The 17,744-nt window shown below is 39.3% G+C and overlaps 1 protein-coding gene across 1 annotated transcript in view; it reads right to left on the bottom strand.

The window, feature by feature from the left end:
• The window catches only part of LOC140155242 (uncharacterized), a 157,552-nt gene extending 153,185 nt beyond the window's left edge, over window positions 1–4,367 (bottom strand). Inside the window, 1 exon segment of the mRNA XM_072177996.1 lies at window positions 1–4,367. Within this exon segment, the coding sequence (XP_072034097.1) occupies window positions 1–3,619 (3,619 nt within the window). The 5' untranslated portion in view covers window positions 3,620–4,367.
• Between the last annotated feature and the right edge of the window lie 13,377 nt (window positions 4,368–17,744).

Below are 17,744 nucleotides of genomic sequence, written 5' to 3'. Positions count from 1 at the left end.
CCGCTTTTGCTTGCGATAAATTTGCTCCAGTTACTTTTTTAACACTTGGTTCGCGCATTGGCAATGGTCTAGAGTCACTGAGATTAAACTGTTGTCTTTGTAACTGAATTTGAGCTTGCAAAATTTCTAAAGGATGTGCCTCTTCCACAGAGTTGCTTTTGTCACTTGATGTATCAACACGATCACCAGAGGTTGTTACAGAGGCTGATACTAAATCACCACTTGAGGACACCAGGTTATTTGGTTGTCCAGAAATCAGTTTTGGCCCATTTGCAATAGGTACATTTGAATGCGCTTGAGTCTGCGATTGGTCCAGATTAGTTAACGATGGATTTTGGCTATTCGGAGTCGGAAGACTGCTTTGGGATTGATAGGAAGCGACAGAAGCATTGTCATTATTTGAATGATGTGATGCATACGAGGATGTCGGCGACTGGTGATTTGGGTTAACATGTCCCATCATAACTGAATCGGCAACATCTTGCATGATGTTAGACATTGTTGTGTCTGGAGAAAAAACACTATCTAAAAAATCCTGAGTGGACTGATCAGTGTCCATAATTTGGGACTGCTGTAAATGTCCCGTGACATTGCCTATACATGCCATATCTGCGCTGGAAACATGCGGATTGCTGACACACCATGAATTGGGTACTGATGTTGGGGTTTGTGACGCTGATCGACAATAATCGTCACCGTATTGCCCGTGACTGTCGCTCAATGTCGTACATTCACTGATATTGTCTAATGACTGCACTGTTTCAAAGGATTCAACACTGGAAGGATTTTGCGACTTCTTTCGTGGTTTCCTTTTTTTCACACCAGTTTGATTTACACCGGAGTCCATGAAGTCCTCAGACTTCCTGCGCTTTCTAGGTTTGCGTACTTTTTCAACTAATTGCTTGGAATTCAAATGCATTGGTACACTTTGCTCTAAAAATTCATGGTACTGAGTTTGATAATCACTCCCCATCATGTTTCCAAAGTTTGATGGTGGTGAACTAAAATTGTCCATGTGCATAGCTAATGGAGTTGATGCTTGTCCACTCATACCAACTGATGACATTGAAACATCGCTACTAGGGGTTAGCTGACCACTGACTACACTTCCTGGGACACTGGGTGCCCTCATAGGTCCCAGACTCATCCCACCATCTCCAGATTTGTTTCCTAAAGGGCTTTGTACTGCTTGGCGAGTCTGTTTGGGCATAGAACTGTCCATATCTGCAATCATATTGCGGCAAGCTGCTGACAATGCAGCGATACAATTTTGTCCAGCTGGTACAATACTATCACTGAGATATTCACGATGATTTGGGTTTGCTTTGGTTATTTCATCTTGCTTGTCCTTTACTACAGATTGCGTTAATGTATCGGTTTGCCGAGTCTGAGCACCTTCATCCTGTTTCGATTCATTTGAAGAATTGTTCTCCTCTTTTACATGTACCACAGGACTGGGAGCTGATGAATTGATGATGGCATCAGCCGAGTTCGTTTGACGAGTTGTATCCTGACTTGTCACTGGCGTTGCTGGAGCCGATGATGCTGTAGTACGTTCAGGAGTTGCTCGGTGAACATTAAGATGCTGAGAAACAACAGGGGTTGGTGGAGCACTGTTGGCTGGTGAACTATAACCCTGTTCCATTGGCTTTTGGTTGGAGTTCGGTGGGACTACAGATTGTGAAGGAGTCCCAGGCATTTTAGTGTTGTATACATTTGGTACATGTTGTGGTACACTCCTTCCTGATGATGGTTGTATTACAGAACATGGTGGCATGGCATTTTGAGACATTGTCTGATGAGCACCTTGATAATTAGACATTTGTGGATTTCCAGTGGGGACCACTGGTGCTGCTTGGTTCACATTCACTGCTGATGCCTTGCGAACTGCAAGTGAGTAATCTGCTGCATCCAACATAGGATTACGAGATAGTCGAGCTAATTTTTCCAATTCAGCACTGAAAATCATGTTCTTTCTAGCTTCAGTGGCCGAAACTTCAGTAGAATAAGTTGCAGGCATAGCTCCAGGATCAAACTGAGTCTGTGAATTTGGAAAGTGAGGTCCATACATTTCATGTCCAGATCCTGGTGGATCTTGATTAAAACCAGGTTCAGGTTTAGTTCTGTTGTTGTAGAAGTTATCACAAGCAGCAATATTACTCAACTCAGCCATGCCAGCTCCAGGTTGACCTGCCATAGTTGAGGTCATAGTTCTTCTGGAAGTCATTTGGTTATGCACTGGGTAATGTGACATGTTACCTTGGAATCCACCTGAATATGATTCCATGGAGGCTTGATTCCCATACTGAGATGACTGACCTGGATACTGTGTGGACATGCCTCTAGTTCCTTGTGAGGATGAAAAGGGCATCCTTTGGCCAACACCATTGTTAGGCATTGGACCATAGTGTCTGAGTTTCTGTGATGACCCATCATTTTGTAATTGATTCATTGACTGCGAGTATGACATGGAATTTTGGTGACCCATGCTGTCTGGATAGTTCATGCCCATCATAGTTTTACCACCATGGAAGTTGGAAGGCGATTGCATTGTATTATTTCCATAATTGTTTCCTGGTAGTTGTGAATTAGTTCCTGAATAAGCACCTCGCTGTGTAGGGTAACGCATCCCTCTCGTGACACCAGAGTACTGTTGAACACTCTGTCCACCGTTTGCTGGTTTGTACATATTTCTGACACCAGTTGCTCCCACCATACCACCAAATGTACCACTCTTAGATTGCATATTATATCCTGATTCAGCCCAACTTCCACCATTTGAAGCTGCAAAGCTATCTTGTGCATAACTTGAAGAATAACTTCTGTTGCGCATTTGTGAAGAATTTGGTAGATTGGGAGTGTAATTTTGTTCTTGGTAATTAGTTGCATTTCTAACACTTGATGGGAAATTACCATCTTCAAAGTTGGAATTGGCAGGATAAGAGTTAGATCTTTGGAGGTAGCTTTGTGATTGGTTGCTGGACATTGCTGGAGTTGAGAGCCTGCGAGTATTGGTCATTGGGTCTGTGGTGTAGTTCTCACCCATGGATCCACGAGTGCTTCCAGTGTGGGCAACTGCAGCACTGATTTGTTGCTGCTGCTTTGAATAGTTTGACGAATTACTGAATACTTGTGTCTGCGGCCCAACAGGCATTTGAGATTGGTTGGTGCTAAAATCAAAGTTTTGTCCACCAGTGGGACCTGTAGATGGTTGCATCATGCCATAGGAACTGGTATTGTACTGCTGCTGCATATTTCCTCCACTAGACACGGGAATATTTTGTTGAGGGTGCATTCCATAACTTGCTGTAGTTTGCATTGCTGCACTGCCTGTCGCGTTTGTCGTATTTGATCGCTGTCCAACCAACAATGTGTTATCCAAATCGCTACATTCAAAACCTTTCATGTTTTCGACGACACTTCCATTATTCCCAATGTATGGATTGTTATTGTTGAAATTGGGGTCCATAGTTCCGTATCCACCGCTTGCCGCCGTTGCAGCCCGTGCACCGCCACCGTAGTCATGCATACTGCCCGCGGGGTTCCCGGGTACCACAGGTCGTTGAGCTGATGAGTTCGATGATGTACTCCCACCACTACTCTGCATAGGATTGTACATCGTGCTCTAGCTGACCATGTGTCGATCATCGACACCAAGGGCTTTATCTTCAGCAATCAAAGCGCCATTAGGCTTCACAGATTGAGATAACACAGTCATAACGTTTCCACCAAACAGATTAAAAGATAGTAAAATCACACGTTGAATGTTTACAGTCCATGTAGGGTGCGTGATTGACTCGAAATCGAAGCGGAGCGGAAATAAGGTACAGTTCGTCCCAAGCGACTTAGCAGAATAAATATTTCACGAGTTGATCCTTATTTACTGTATACTGCTACAATACATCTTCAGCGTTCTTATAATGTCATTTCGTGTCTCTGAAAAGTCAACAGTAAAGTTTGTTCCGTATTAGAATTGTATGTCAACAAAACTCATATGTGTAAACACAACAGCTAAAATCATTCCTTTTCTCCCATGCGATATCGCCTCAGCTCAGCTCCGTAAACTTATTGACTGACTTCCGTACAGCTCGCATATACACAATACACATGTACGGTACGTTCATGCATTGAACACGATGATGCGACGCAGTAGTTCAATATTGGGTTACAACCTTTCCAAGCTCAGAAGTCACGCACTGTTCCATGACAGTATTTATGCTTGTAGATAGATGTAGTGTATACACTTATTTATATAGTATAGTCCGATTTTCAAAAGTTTACGCTAATTTCAGTAGACATTCCAGTGATAAATGATCTCAAGAAGTTTCAAAACTATTGAGGAGACTGTGCTGCCATACTTGACGTAAGGAAAATGCATAAACGCGCATGTCGTGAATTTTTAATCAATTGAGACTTTATCATTATTTGCAGGTATATTCTATAAACGCTTGGTATACTTACACCGTTACACGCAATTAAATGGAATTATATAAGTTAATAATGATACAAGCACTACAATACTTTGTATATGTACCTAAAAATACTTCAAATATGTATTATAAATGAATTTGAACTTGAATAAATGATAATAATGCATGACAATACTTTTTAATTTATTTATGATCTCCCATAAAAATAGTGGATCGGTCCAATCTAGATAACAGGTCAGGAGTTCGTTGAACACGATACCCAATATTTGGACAGGGTTGATAATGCCTAATTACCTGCCAATAAATTGCTGAATGGAAGTGGGAGGGAATTTTTCGAGCCTCTGGGCATTGGTCCGGATAATTGCTCAGTCAGTTTTGACTGACATGCCATTTTTTATTTTCGTAAAATTGCCTGTATTATTATGTAGTGATAATAAATTGGGGAAATTATAATTGAAATGTACACCTACTGTACATTCTTCTACACCTGACTTTTTCACGGCGCACCGGGTGGAGGGGGGGGGGGTCACTCACTCATTGGGTAGCCGAATCTATAAAAAAAAAAGGGGTGGTCATCGAGTATGAGTACGACTTTAAAAAAAAGAGGGTTATCGAGTATATTCGACATACCGTCAATTCTAAACTTAATTTGAGCCCTTTTTCTAAAATCAAAATGCTATAAAATATAAATGCGGAAACTTTCAAATTCTTTACAAATTGCATTGTAAAAAATGGCAAGTTAAGAAAAAAAAATAGCACTTTGCTCTAAATTTTTGTACCAACATGACCCATTTTTCACAATTTTGTACCCCCAGTGACCCCTTTTTAAATTGTGTTAGGCTATAGCCTACCCGTGAGGATTTGTACTCCAAAAATTTACGTGTAGGCCTATTCAAGCTTTTTCACAAATTTCAGGCTTTTTTGTTTTTTGAGTGGCACTCTGTGTGAGTTCTCATCTTCCCCTGGTCAATTCAACCCAAGTCTCCCAAGATCGATTTATCTATTTATTGGGAAATTGGAAGGAGGGGATTTCAAGTATTCTTCAACTTCAACAGCTGCTAATCCTCTGTTTTCTTTACTATAAACACCTCATTAGCATGTACACTAGGAAATCAATTAGGGGAGGGCAACTTATCAAGTTTCTGAGTGTTTAATTTGATTGACTTCTACCTGGATCACATTTCTTCCATGTCTTCATTATTATAAATACAGTGCATAGACTGTAGGGTCTATACAGTGTAGGCCTACCATGTGTACCCAAATATTCTAAATATTTATATAAATTATAATACCATGCATGGTTTAATATCGCAGTTTTCCCCATAAATTTATTCACTCTTATATTATGTGTAGGCCTACCCCTCTATCATACCCTCACGGAAAACAAAGCCTTTTTTAATACGCCCTTTTTTTTTTTTTTTAATTTTGCCTCTCCAGAGTGGCAAATCGTCAGGGACGTTTATGTCAGGCCCGATATAGGGGGCGACACCCTCCCAAAAAAAAGTCCAACTTTTTTATTTTTCCATTAAAAAGGTCCAAAAGTTGGAGGAAAATGGACAAAAGGTCCATTTTTTGGTGGTAAGGAGTTTGAAGAAAAGGCAAATTTATGGAAAGGGTATATAGGTCCACTTTTTACCAAAATGTCTGCACAAACGCGCTTTATGCGAAAAAGGTTCACTTTTAGGAAGCCCCCCCCCCCTCACGATTAATCCTGCGTAGCCTACTGGTTAGATGTTTGACTGTTTGCTTTGCTCTGTTTAAGTTTTTTTTGGGGGGGGTGCTGTATCAAAAATGGAAGTCCATTATTGGTGGTAAGGCGTTCAATTGGAAGTCCCCAGATAAATCCTGCGTACGGCTTGTTGTTGCTTTTGTTGAAGTTTGCTTGTTTTGTTTTTCGTTTTTTCTTCTCCGTTTGCAGTCCGGTTGAATTTTACATGGGTCAAATGTTTTTTATACGAAATATTTTTCTCCAGGATCAAAGTAAAGAGAGACTATATTACCCCATCTATAGCCACTGCACTACTTTCGTCGTTAATACTCTGAGGACATTAACTCTAGAGGGGGTAGTATGAAATCTCGTTATGTTTTTCCCAGGTTTTCCCCTGCGTTTTTTGACGTTGCATGAAATTTGCAGGTGTTACAGGTCCGGATCACGGTGTTATACGCATAATAAATATATATTTTATACCGGCTGGTGTTTGTAATTTTTATCAATTAAACGAAAACTTGACGCACGACATTGGCATTAACATACATTCATACTTCATGCATGACATTGGCATTAACATAGCCTACATTCATTCATTCACTCACTCATTCATTCATTCATTCATTCATTCATTCATTCATTCATTCATTCATTCATTCATTCATTCATTCATTCATTCATTCATTCATTCATTCATTCATTCATTCATTCATTCATTCATTCATTCATTCATTCATTCATTCATTCATTCATTCACTTTTAGGCCTACTTCAAATTCCCAACCAGTCTCCTCCTCCTAACTTTGTGGATATATTGTGAATATCGTAGTACGAAGGCCCTCCATCGCAGTCAGTTAAAATTAATATAGGTATATGGGATATTTGATTATTGAGGAAAATTTAAGGGGAATTCTCCTATTAAGGTTACGTTCACCATGCTCTCATGCTGTTGTACTAAGGTTAGTCATTATTATGGAAATCTAACCCTATAACCCTAACCCCTAACCTAACCCTAACCCTAGCCCTAATCTCGATCCATAGGCCTAACCGCATCCCTAACCCTATAACCACAACCCTAATCCTAACCCCAACTCTAATCCACAACCCAACCATAATCCCTACTGAACCTTAATCCCTAACCTCTAACCGCTGACTGAAAATAGTAATGACTTGCAACTAACATAATATATTGTTCATGTAACAGAATGTAACCTTAATGTAACAGCATTTAACAGCCTGAAAATATTAATAACTTGCAAAAATTACTAACATTATTAAATTTATCCCACCTCTTTGGAAACATCATTATCTATCAACTATCATGTATTTTGGCGATGGCATCTGTCTTCTAGGATGCAGATGTAACTTTCAAAACATATCCGTATGCTCTATGGAGTCAAATGCTTTCTGGTTTTCTATAAAACCAAGGCATCAATCGAGTTTGTATTCATTTGATTTTTCAATCAGTTGATTATTGCCTGTAGGTGATATGTGGTTGCGAACCTTTCCCTAAAACCTGCTTGCTCTCTGGGCTGATTTTGGTCTAACGTAGCTTTTAATCTGCTTTGAATGATTTTCGTGAATATCTTATACACATGTGAAAGAAGGCTGATTGGGAGATAGTTTTTGATGTGTCTTCCCCTCCTTTTTGTGAAGTAAAATACTTTTAGCTTCTTTCCATTTCTTTGGTATCTTCTTTGTTTCCAGATTGTCAAGTTTTGTAGTTTGCCTCATTCTGCGGCTTCAATGCTTGTACTGGGTGAGTAAAAAAAAAGTGCAATAGAGAAAAGAGTCCATTTTTATTTAAGAACCGAGTTGAAGCTTTTAGGTTTTAAAACATTTTATATATTGTATAATCATGAGCGACCTTGTGTGAAAAAAATAAGGAATTAGCATTTACCGTTTTGTTTTTATGACACATTCTATAGCGCACCCCAATTTTAATGTTTGTCCAAGAGACATCTAAAATTTGAATGTCAGCCCACTCTGTGTAAGGTAGACTTGGAACGATTGCCATTTTCTTAACATTATTGGCATTGAAATAAAATGGAGCACCCAAAGTGTTATTGCCCTTGGTCTTGTTTAAGGAAAAGAAACATTATTTGTTGTTATTTTCCTTTTACCTTTACTTTAAGGAGGTACTACACCCCTGGCCAATTTTTTGCCTATTTTTGCATTTGTCTCAAAAATTATAGCACATTGGTGACAAGTAAGATACCGTAGAAACCCGTCTATAAGGAATAGAAGCGACTGTGATGATAGCATATTTCACGCTAGCGCCCTCCACAATATTATATCATTATGGAATTTGAGCAAATCATTTACCGACACAAGCAGGTATACAATGTATTATTTTATCTTTATTTCGCATCTCACGAGCATAGCTCACTTGGCAAGGCATAAGACTTTGGTTCTTTAGATCGGAAGATGGTGAGTTCGAGCCTCATCACGGTCACACAAACTTTTATAAACAAAATATTGATCAAACTTTTCATTTATATTTTCTTGCATTTTCTAAATTTATTCTATTGTTTTTCTTTTATTGTTTCTTTTCTTTGTCTTTTTTTCTTGTTTAATTTTATTTTTTCTTTATTTTTCTTTGATTCATATAATATTGGCAGGGTAAGGAGAGGAGGGAACTAAAGACCCATTCAGTGATTTGCTCATCCGGACGATCGTAAAAATCATCAAAATTCACCTTTGTCATTGTCATAGATGTGGTAACATAGCCTGCTAGTGGTTCAGCAGAAAACCGTGTGACACATAATATACATTTGGCTACATTTTATTATACGATAAATACGAATTTATTAAACATGGTAACAAATATTCTCTAGCAGATCGGTTATACGATGGAACTGGTAGGCATAGGCCTATTATAACTTCGGGATATTAAATATCTTCCTGACGAGACAGATCTGCGCATGTGGTCAAAGACGATTCCTTACTAGCCACAGACCGTCCGCTGGAATTAGTTGAATCGCTATGGCTGTTGGTCGGACCTCTCATCTCTCCACATCGATTGTGACCTATCCCCGACATTGCCCTTATGAACTCACATCCTCCTGTTTTATTTCAATACGCTGGCGAAGTTACGTAATAATCGGATTAACTACCATAGCAATAGGTGAAAACAATTTTGAATATACCGCGTTATATACTGATACGTTCAGGCGGTACCTCTTCATTGAACCATATCATGCTGCACCTGTAAGATCTTTGAAAAGACCAGTATTGTATTCAATCTATGATTGCAGACATACACAGTACAGGTGATGAGTGTAACCTGCTTGTAGCGCAGCGCGATATGTTCAAAATTGTTTTCACCTATTGCTATGGTAATTAATCCGATTAATTACGCAACTTCACCAGCGTATACATAATGGCCGAATAAATTCTGACCATCACTTGGCTTGTTGGATTCGTCTATACTACAATTCGCTGTCGAAGTGACGTAATAATCGCAATAACTACCATCAAGCAGATTGCACTAATCACCCGCGTATGTCACCAAACATAGATTGAATACCACTCTTTTCATAAATACTAATCTTACATGGCGAGTGATTAGCATTTCTTTGACAACTATGGTTTAATGCATAGGTGCCACATGAACGATGAAGTGCAGGGCTATATATTCGAAATTGTATTCATCAATTGCTATGGTAGTTAATCCGATTAATTACGTCACATCGACAGCGAATAGCCTATAGTATGGGTTCAAGTGGAACAAAAAATAGTGTATGTCCATTTCTAGCTATGGTAATTAATCATGTTAGTGTTTACATCACTACTTCGGTGAAGACAAGAGAAGTGTGCCTTCTCTACCAACGCCTGTGATATAACAGGTGCAAGCGAAACAAAATTGAATGACCAGAATAGTTTCCTTTGTCAGATGAATTGATTGAAGTTTTTGAAGACACTCTATTCTTGATGGGACAATAGATTCAAATATGGAATAATTATTATTCCTCATCTATTTTTTTTAATTGAAAAAACTGCAATTGTGGCAACAGAACAATATTTATTTTGATTTCATTTCAAGTAGAAACAAAATCGTGCTTAAGCCGAAAACGCACCCTACCTCAAGAATTGGGATGGCACAAAGGTGCAACATAGGTTTTTATTGCAAAGACGAGGACAGACAAGTAGTTACAACACATCTGTCTAACCGTGGGTTTCGCTATTATTTAGAATAAATGCTTTTACTAGTTTCTATAAAACCACAAAATTACTAAAAAAAACTATAAAAAAAACCAAAAAAAAAAACAACGCACCTAAAATTAAAAGTAGAAAGGTAGATTTGAAGAAAGATAAAAAGAACACGTCAAAAAGTTAAAATTAAACGAGAATGAAAAAACGGAACCGGTGCCCGGACCATGCCCTCTTCAGCATGTCTTCAGTTCCAAAGTCTGACGCTCTATCAATTGAGCTATACGATCCTGATATACGAAACAGTCGTTATTATGTCAATACAATTGATTGGTGTTACAACATACTTAGATGGAATGCATAGCCACCCAGTGCCAGTATATATTTGCTCAAACTCCAAATACAACAAGCAACCAATTTTATTGAGGGCGTTTCTTAGGTATATCCTTGTAGACGGGGTTTTACGGTATGTATATTATAGGGGCAAGGACTACAACTACTGTACTGAAAATTCAGCAACTCAAAGCAAGTAGTTATTGATTTATTGATCAAATAGTGGTTTTCCCTCATTTTTGACTGTAACTCCACAACTGTTGTCTGTGCTGAAATAAAATTTCCCGTGCAGTAGTTGTAGTCCTTGCCCCTATAATATACATATCTTACTTGTCACCAATGCGCTATAATTTTTGAGAAAAATGCAAAAATAGGCACAAAATTGGGCAGGGGTGTAGTACCCCTTAAAGATGTTTATTCTCTATCAAAAACAAAATTTATAGGCGTGTTTTTCAAATGTCAAAATGAAATGCGCGCATATTGAAGTGGAGTGAATTACAAAATATCCAGTAAGTTGGATATATTGGGATTTAAAAAAACTGGAGTTGGAGTCGAGTGAGGTATGAAGGACTTAAAGTTATGTTAGAAAGTTTGTTTGAACAGAAAAAAATTAAAATAACGCAAAAATCAACCTTATTTAAGTTAAAGTCAGTTTCACATCTGGTGCCTTTACCGTGCACTGTGTGCTCTCATTCAAAATACGTGGTATCTCGTGGACAAATAACGAAATTGGGTATCGCAGCAAAAGGATTCATACAAATTAAACGGTGGTCGCGATTCACTTCATATTTTCACCGAAGTTGGTCATTGAGTGTGGCATTTATGGAATCTTTCAATATTGGAAAAGTTCGACTTGTTTCTTACAAAAATATCGATTCTTTGCTCTTTTGCAGTTTTTTTGACTCACCCTGTATTAATGTCTTTTGGTTTGCCTTTCTCTTGAGGTTTTGTTGAAGTATGAAGGTCTTGGTAGAACTCTGCACATATTTGCAGAATTTCTGACCTGTCTGATGTAACAGTTCCATCTTTGTGCTTTAATTGATTAATTCTTGACTTTTTGCGGTCTTGTTTTATGACAGTTTTTGGGCCTTTTCCATTTTGCAAAATCTTGAGTATGCTTGCATGCTTTCTCTTTCTTGTTCTTTGTCTTCTCTTCTTCCTTACTGTTTTGACCATTTCAGCATATTAAATCTTCTCAGCACTTGATTTGGTTGTTATTTTTCGCCTCAGATTTGATTCCATCCTCTTTCTTTGATGGTGCTATACTTGCTGCCTTCCTCCAACAGTAATGTATTTCTATGTCCTCTATCTCCAGACCAGCAATGCATTTAATTGCTTTCAATAGAGGGCACTATACTATTGTGGTAAATTCTGGTATAAATGATGGAAGACTGGGTTGCTTGCGATTCCCTGGTGGATAAATTCATGAGGGGGTTATCGTTGCGTAAGTGCGATGAACGGTCTTCACAAAAAGAAAAGAAAGAACATGAAAATGTAATGTTAATGTAGCCTATTCAATTTTGCAAGTGTTGATGATCTTAATTAGATCATTACGGTACCGTTCAGAAATTTTCTATCTTCGCGGCCTTATCTCTTTTCGGACATCTACGCGACTCTCTATTTTTAGCCATTTTTAATAGCTCAGCATTTAGGCCCAATGGTTGCTTTTTTTTACGCGCGCAGAACGCGTATATTTTGATTTGTAAATGTTTTTGTTATCTACTGAAGATAACATTTAGCGTCTCATCCCGATTCATCATCTCTTTCTACTGAATAAGGCATGTTTTCATTTCATCACGTAGCGGATGATTTGTTTTCTTTCTGGATGATCATAAGTCCCCTTCAGAAATTGTATATCTATGTTATAGCCTCATCAGTTTTTGGACATACGAGAGCCGGTCAAAAAGTTCGTAGAACTCGGTATGCAACTTTGTCGCACGGTATTGAATTTGGTCTCATTTGAAAGCTTGTTCCTTCAAAACATTACTGCAAAGATATTATATTTTTGCATCACTGTATATGGGCAGGAAGCTCTTCAGAGGAAGCCTACCTCCCTGAATTCACAGGTACTACCAGAAGATGGCCGAGTGGTTAAGGCGTTGCGCTGCCGGCCGGGAGATACGATTGACGAGGGTTCGAGCCTTGGGCTTGCCTAAGGTGAAAATTCTCTTCCCTCCCAAAAAGTTTCGGGAATCCTTCAATTAAGTTCAGTTAAGTTATTTAATTTCAGAATATAATTGAAGAATTTCTTCTTGCCCCCATAGAAGGGGGACCATCCCCGGTTCTGATATCTGCAATCAATCCTAGGTTCCAGGATCGTGCATCTAGGTAAAAATACTGTGCACGTTAAGCCCGTGCGACAATACTCAATTTGAGGTATGCACGTTTATAGGAAGAAGAAGAAGAAGTGAATACAGGGTCATCATGGAAATTTCTCCCGACGGTGGTGAAAACTCAAATAAACTTTAACAGTGTACAGTTGTTGTAAATGGTAATGAAGTCCTTGGTATTTAACAGCAACGAAATGGTTCTTAGAGTTCAAGAATGGAATGAGCGTCCTTGAAGATCCTCCAAGGTCCAAAAGACTTGCTGACGTCACCACTAATGATATACGCGCTGGTACAGTGGCATTGATAATGAATAAAGAGCCAAATAAGAAAGATGAGATAGCCACAAAATATGACAACTCTGAGTGTTTTCAATATCAATCCATTAACATTTGGGTATTCCAGGGTGTCTTCTAGATGGGGTCCCGGAATCTTCATGTTCAAAATTGATACCAGTTAACATATTCAGGTCCACACCTTCTATACACTTAGGATGAGGACCAATGCAAGTTTAATCTATATGTGGCTAAAAGTGATAAGGTATACTATAATCACTGGAATTATGAGTGAATTTAGTGGAAGCACCTGGATCTCACGCCCCTTAGAAGATCATCACTCGGTCACCGTAGTGCAAGGTCTGCATCGCTATTTCTGAGATCCAGGGATAGTCTTGATGACAGATCATTTGCCAAATGAAAGTACAATCATAGGCATATATCATACAATTTTGATAGCAAAATTGAGGCAAGCCATCATGTGAAGAAGGTTGATGGTAGGAAAGTGGCTGTTCTCGGATTTTGTTCTGTACGCTATTCTTAGTTTGTCAAGCTGCCATTCACGACAGAGGGGTCAGTTAATTAAAGTAACCATTGTGGTTCAGGCATGGCCTCTGTGAAATCTATTTTAGAATTTTAAGTCCTACCTTCATAATATCATGTTTGCTGGTGATCAATGCTGGTGAGCCTTCACTGAAGAGTGGCTCAAGGAGCTATCGGAAGACTTCGATTTTGTTGACATAGAAGGTTTCAAGAAAAATTGCGACGGGTACATTAAGGTATGCTCAAGAGAGAGATAGAAAGAATTTGGCTAGTAATCTTTCAAGGACCTTGTTCTACGAACTTATTGACCACCCCTCGTACGTCTCTATTTTGTATCCTGTTTAAGCCTTTTTTAATAGCTCAACATTAGGCTTCATAATTGTTTTATGCGCCCAGAACGCGTGCTAGGAAAGCCTCGTTTGGTATATTTTGATTTTTCATGGTTTTTTTTGCTATCTACTGAAGATAACACTTAGTGTCTCATGCGGATTCATCAATTTTCATTAAATTTTTCTCTTTACATTTTCATTTCATCACGTAGCAGATGATTTTTTTCTTTCTAGATCGTAAGTCCCGTTCAGAAATTTTATAAGTCAAAACATACCCAACGACATTCTTAACACGCGATAAAACAATCATAAGGCCTACCTCAGAGCTGTTAAAAAAGGCTAAAAATAGCCAGAGAGACGTAGGTATATACAAAAAATATAGATGTATAGGCCTAATTAACACGATTAAGTAATACAGGTACACAAAATTCTGAACGGGACTCTTGTTATAGGAAAGTTTTTGGCTATAGTTTGATGTTTCATGTTTTTCGCTATCTACTGAAGATAAAATAAGGCTAAAAATAGAAAGACGCAGCACAGTGTCATCGCCCCGATATCTTCATGGCAGGAATCGCCATGATGGTATGTTGAATCCACAGCCACGCATGGCCATTTTGTTCCGACCTAATTGAGACGCATAATGGGCCGAGGGACATCCGACTAAGGTTATTGATAATAGATGTCAGTGACCATGGTATACGTCATGACGTCATCTGCTTTTAGACTGACTCCACCAGTGGCCTACGCTGCGCTATCATACGTGTTATCTCCCGTGATTTACGAATGAGGGCAGTTGTCTTTTTTTTGTTCGGCACATATAAAATCAGAATTTTTTGAGTTCAAGACGCACGGTTCTTTCTCAATACGCAAGCTAACGACTATCATATCCTTTCAACACATATATGCAAGTGCAAGCATCAAAATCGGCTTCTTTAGAATAAAAAAAATGCGGGAGATATTCATCATTTTCTACCCCGGTATTCAAAGATTTATCGTCTGAATATCAAATCGTGCATAGCACATTCACATGTATCGATCCCGGGTATTGTTTTTAGTGTCTCTGCTGTACAATGTAATTATTAACCACGCGATGTCGGTGTGCGCAGGTGCGGAAAGTAGTGAGGCTATGTCATTTCTGAACAGGACTTATGATCTAGAAAGAAATCGTTATCCGGTACGTGATGAACTGAAACAAGGTCTTCGAAAAGACTGCTCTCGCTGGCTTCTATGGGATACAGTTACTTTATTTAATAGGGAACACATAGACCTCTGCACCTCTCGCACCGAAGACGAGAATCATACCGCTTAGACCAACCAGACTTTCAGTAGCGTTCACGGGGGTGACACTAAATTCACGGTTATTCTATTACGCACGCAAACCTATGACAAATCCCGCTGGTTTGCTTGGTAGAAAATGAGTCCAGTTATCGATCGGTTATGGATATTAGCATGTTCGACCCCTTGATTATGTTAATTACGGTTGACAAATAAAGCCGCCATTCAGTTTGCGAACTTTGTCTGTTCAATGCGAGTACCAAGCTTGAAAGTGCGCCCCCTCTGAGAGCTGAGACCACTGACCTCCACTGACCTCGTTTGTTTTTGTTTCCTCGTGTGATGATAAATATCATTCAATTTCAATCTATAGTTATCGGACGTACACGTTGTATTACCGCCCTAAGCAGTTTGTTTTTAAAAACAAGTAAATAATCATTACTCGCCGTTCTATTTGATCTTGTGCATTTCCCAAATCACGTAATAAATTGAAACGCCCTCAGTTGAGCTGAGGCCACTGATTATGTAATCACCCGAGTGTTTTGAATTTTGATTTATACACTACAGCGTGTGAGCCGGTTAGTAATATTAATGAAGTGACACACTGATGCACGGCGTTTATAGCACTTGTACATGTCACTTGCTGAATACGTATAGGCCTACTCATAGTATTTAAAATCTATGGCCTACTAGAAGACCCGGGGGGCACTCACATTCCCCAGCTATACGTGTATGTGCCGCGGCGACGACCCCCTTTTTCAGTGCCGCTAACCGTTCCTTAGACCCTCTGAATTCATTGTTTGCCCGCTCTGAAGCCCCAAAATTTTTCTAGCCGTTCCATAGACCCTCAGATCATCGATTTCCACTCTCATCGGCATCTTGAGAGGCGTGTTTTCTCATGGTTTTCTGTCCTAATGTTTCAAGCCCAAAAGCTACGTTTGCGAGCCCAAAAGCTTCAAAGGGAATTTTCCATCAATTTCTTCCCCATTGAAACACATTGTATTAAGGAATACGGTGGATTTTGGGCTCCTTGTAGTAGTGGCAACACTGGTTGGTTGTTTGTAAACAGTGATTGCAGCACTGCCGCGAGTGCGGAGGGGCCTTCAGCTGTTAAACGTTTTGCTGGAAATACATGATTTTGAGATCTCTTTTGGGAATAAAATTGCCAAATATATTAAGGAAAAGTACCTCAAATAATTATGTACACGTCCTTGCAGCTGACCATAACAGTAAATTAAAACGTAATTTACGATCTACTGGTTTAGTGCCAATGGTTGTCAAATTCTGCATACTTCACAAATCGTCTTCATGTATGCATGGCAGTTCAATGTAGCCTATTTATTATGTTTTTCTTTAGTTACGGCACTGAAAAATATTTTTGTGGGTTTGTTTTTATGGAGGGCTTTTATGTAATGCTGCTCGCTGCTGCTATAATTATCAGTAGGCCTAGTCTATAGGTAGGTAAGTCTGCAGGGTCTAGTAATTTTGATCCGAATGCTGTTTTGCTTTGCTGAGATTTCTATCGTAGGCCACCCCAGAAGCTCCCAGACCAATTTTGCATTTAATAATGGTTTTCTTGATTTAATAATTTAATGTAAAATTCAAAGTGAAATCGATTCCTTCAAAAATCTGTGGCAAAAACGCCACGAAATTGAGCCCTGGTTTGTCCTGCATAGTGCATGGTTTAGTTCCGTTTTTAGACCCCCATTTTCAGATTTTGGCGGCTGATCAGTTCCCAAGACCCCCCTTTTTGCCTGTTTAATTAGTTCCCAAGACCCCCTTTTTGACCGGCCGATCAGTTCCCTAGACCCCCCTTTTTGGCCGGCTGATCAGTTCCTTAGACCTCGAGTTCGAAACTGGCGGTGGCACACCCCTACCCAAAAAAAATTTGAGTGCCCCCCCCGGGCTAGAAGAGTTTAGGTCTATCAAAAGAATGATTGAATGATTTTGGAGATTATCCCCGGAGATTATCAAGGGCTGTGTAATAATTCTGAGCCGGGGGAAGGGTTTTTTTTGCACATAGGCCTAGGCCCTATTCATGGTAGGCCTACGCCTATTAAATAAAATGCTCTAAAAAGGCTTAGGATATCAGTACGTTACCGGGGGTAAAATTTCCGAATGGCCCGCCAAATATCGTTCCCCCTCTCAGCCTGCCAAAATCGCTTGCACCCCCTCTCGGTCCGCCAAAATTTTAGCCCCCCCTCTTGCACAAGCCAATGATTTGCGGGTATCATGCGGTATGGCTTATTATGTTGCGAGCTGAGACTAAATGACTGACAGATTGACTGATTGATATGTTGATGTATGGGTACGGGTTGACTTGATTGATTGATGAATTGATTGATTGATTGATTGATTGATTGATTGATGATTGAT

This window comes from Amphiura filiformis, chromosome 6 (genome assembly GCF_039555335.1).
Source record: "Amphiura filiformis chromosome 6, Afil_fr2py, whole genome shotgun sequence".
NCBI lineage: Eukaryota > Metazoa > Echinodermata > Ophiuroidea > Amphilepidida > Amphiuridae > Amphiura > Amphiura filiformis.
The sequence above is the reverse complement of the archived record's forward strand: the minus strand, read 5'-3'. Positions and strand labels throughout refer to the sequence as shown.